Consider the following 2406-nt stretch of genomic DNA (forward strand, 5'->3'; position numbering starts at 1 on the left):
GGCTAGCAAGCAAAGAATCAACAAGATTCAAACAGCGCAAGACATATTCCTCTTCTAAGCTTTCGTAAACAATGAATATGGATTAAGGAGAGATCAGTCCCACCTCATGACCTCCTTCGGAGTTTTGCGGATGAGACTAAATGTCGTGAATCGCGTGTCGATCGGATAGTATGCATGATAATCGAATCTATATGAGACACACAAAAAGATGGTAAAGCATTGCATCTTGCAGCTGTTGGCAGTATGGGCGATAGCGTGCTTCATTGGCATCACGGATAATGAACAGGGTTGTGGGCCAGGTGGCCGGAAGTGAAATGATTTAAGGCGCTGCCTAACTAGAAATCCTATTCGCTTTGCACTTTCCTTGGGCCATGTGCGTGTTACGAGCTGTCGAGCGCGTGAACACTGCACCGCAATGCGGACATTTCGACTTTGCTGCGGCTCCAGATCGCTCCCGCTGATGCCGGAGAAGGTTGCTGAATGTAGAAAATTCTCTGCCGTTACAGCCGTGATCCCAACACTGGGGCTTGGGACGTGATGACTCCAGAACACGAACGCGATGTTGATCTGGGGCCGTTGGCGTAGAGTAGTGGCTCGTGGCTGATGGAGGATCTGACGGTATCCGGATGTTCGCAGCCGCAGTCCCTGATATGGGATATGAGGTGTTCATCCTGCATGCGGGCATAAGCAATATATACAAAGAGAGTACATCTTGGTACACTCACGGAGGGTACGTAGTTTGCGGGAATGGATAACTGGACGGAGCGTAGCTGTAGGCACTAGGGGCACTAGGAGGGCTTGGGTCATGGTTAATTGTGAGCAAAACCGAATATCAACGAGATAGCTTACAGGCTATGAAGAACCGGTTCTTGTGGTGGTGGAATCGACACATGCACTTGTTGATTTGGAAACAGTGGCGATTGTGATGGTAATGATGTATATGCAGCAGGTGGAGTCAAAGGAAAGTTAACGCCATTGTCGTAACCTGGCATTGGTGACTGCGGCTCTGACACTGGGCGCCGCTCCGGTATCCATGAGGCTCTGTTCTGCAGAGGGCTCGGTTGTCTGCCGCTTTGTTGATAATGATCCAGGGACGTTCCACGCTGCAAATCTGGTCCCTGAACATTGTTCAGCAAATTCGACCCCGGATTCGAGGTGACACTCGGAAAGTACGCTTTCAAGTTGTATCAGTTGCTTGAATTCATCGGACCTCATCGGTAAAGACAACTTACGATTCACGCTGGTGTACATTGGCTCTGAGTAGCAGCTCTCGACGTCCGAAAGGTCAGGATCATCAAAAAGCATAGAGCTTGAGTTTCCAGACCATGTCAGTCACAATCGAGGATTTGACGGATGATGAACACACCTCTGAGGATTAAGAGCGAATTCTAGTGATGCAGAGTACTTGTTCAGACTCTTGACTTCCGGGATAAGAGAAGTTTGTGATCCCACACGCCGTGGATGGGGAGATGATGTCGAGTTCAGTTCCTGCTGCTGCACACTGGCGTCGAGATTGTAGTGAGGATGGATAGAAGGAAAACTCGGTTGATTCTCACTGCCAGGGTTCAGTGAACTTTGGACTGCAGATCTCACCTGTGTGGTGAGGGACTCCGGCAAGCTGCTAGGGCAGATATATTCTCCAGGGAACTGGTGACCCCGAAATCTGCGCTGCTGTGGGTTCTGGCACGATGTGGACGACATGTAGGACAATTTGAATGGCGCACGATGAGAAAACAAGGGATAGACCCCTCATCAACTGGTGAACAAGGGCAACCCAATCAGCATATTTGACTCGTAGGCTTAATATATTGGTAACCACCAACAGCCGTTCTGGCAATCGTAAGCACCTTTATACAAAGGTTCAAAGTGCACAGAGGGTAGCTATGCCCTCCATGATAAGAGAAATGAGATTTAGGACAAGTTCGTTTGCAATAAGGAGATGACGGCAAACATCAGGCTTTTCAGAACCAGGCACGCGTCCGTGGGGCATTGATGTGAGACCTTTTTGCCTTGTGCATCAGCTTCCAGAAACCTTCTAGCTTCTGGGCATTCTTGTCTAATAGTTCCCACCCAGCCACACCTCCATGTCAACACTGGGGAAAGCCAACCCACTGTCCTCTGTTGTCCGTTCAAAGTACGAAGCTTGCGTTCCTCAGATAGTACATTGGTCAAAGTTAGCTTCAAACACGATCGCCCTTGGCCAGGCCATCACTTTGTTGTTTATTTTTGACAGGGTTCAACTAATTAACCGTGATATCGGCTTGGGCCAGCGCAGGGGAAGGCTGTTCAGTAGTGATTGGGCGATCTCCAAGTCTGAACGGTTTGGGTCCCAGGACTGAGTTAAGTTATGACGGTCCCGACGCTAAAAAAAAAAAAAAAAAAAAAAGAAAAAGAAAAAAAACGAAA

At 48.6% G+C, this 2406-nt stretch overlaps 1 protein-coding gene across 1 annotated transcript; it reads right to left on the reverse strand.

Annotated features, from left to right (window-relative positions):
- Positions 1–331: 331 nt before the first annotated feature.
- Positions 332–1701, reverse strand: VTN49DRAFT_5933 (uncharacterized protein; the record flags this gene model as incomplete). Its single annotated transcript, XM_069414045.1, has 5 exons — positions 332–671; positions 726–797; positions 850–1174; positions 1233–1309; positions 1367–1701. 5 exons carry the CDS (start codon positions 1699–1701, stop codon positions 332–334), a joined length of 1149 nt encoding a protein of 382 aa, XP_069266014.1.
- Between the last annotated feature and the right edge of the window lie 705 nt (positions 1702–2406).

This window comes from Thermomyces lanuginosus (assembly GCF_041956635.1).
Source record: "Thermomyces lanuginosus strain ATCC 200065 unplaced genomic scaffold VTN49scaffold_38, whole genome shotgun sequence".
In the NCBI taxonomy this organism is placed as follows: Eukaryota; Fungi; Ascomycota; class Eurotiomycetes; order Eurotiales; family Trichocomaceae; genus Thermomyces; species Thermomyces lanuginosus.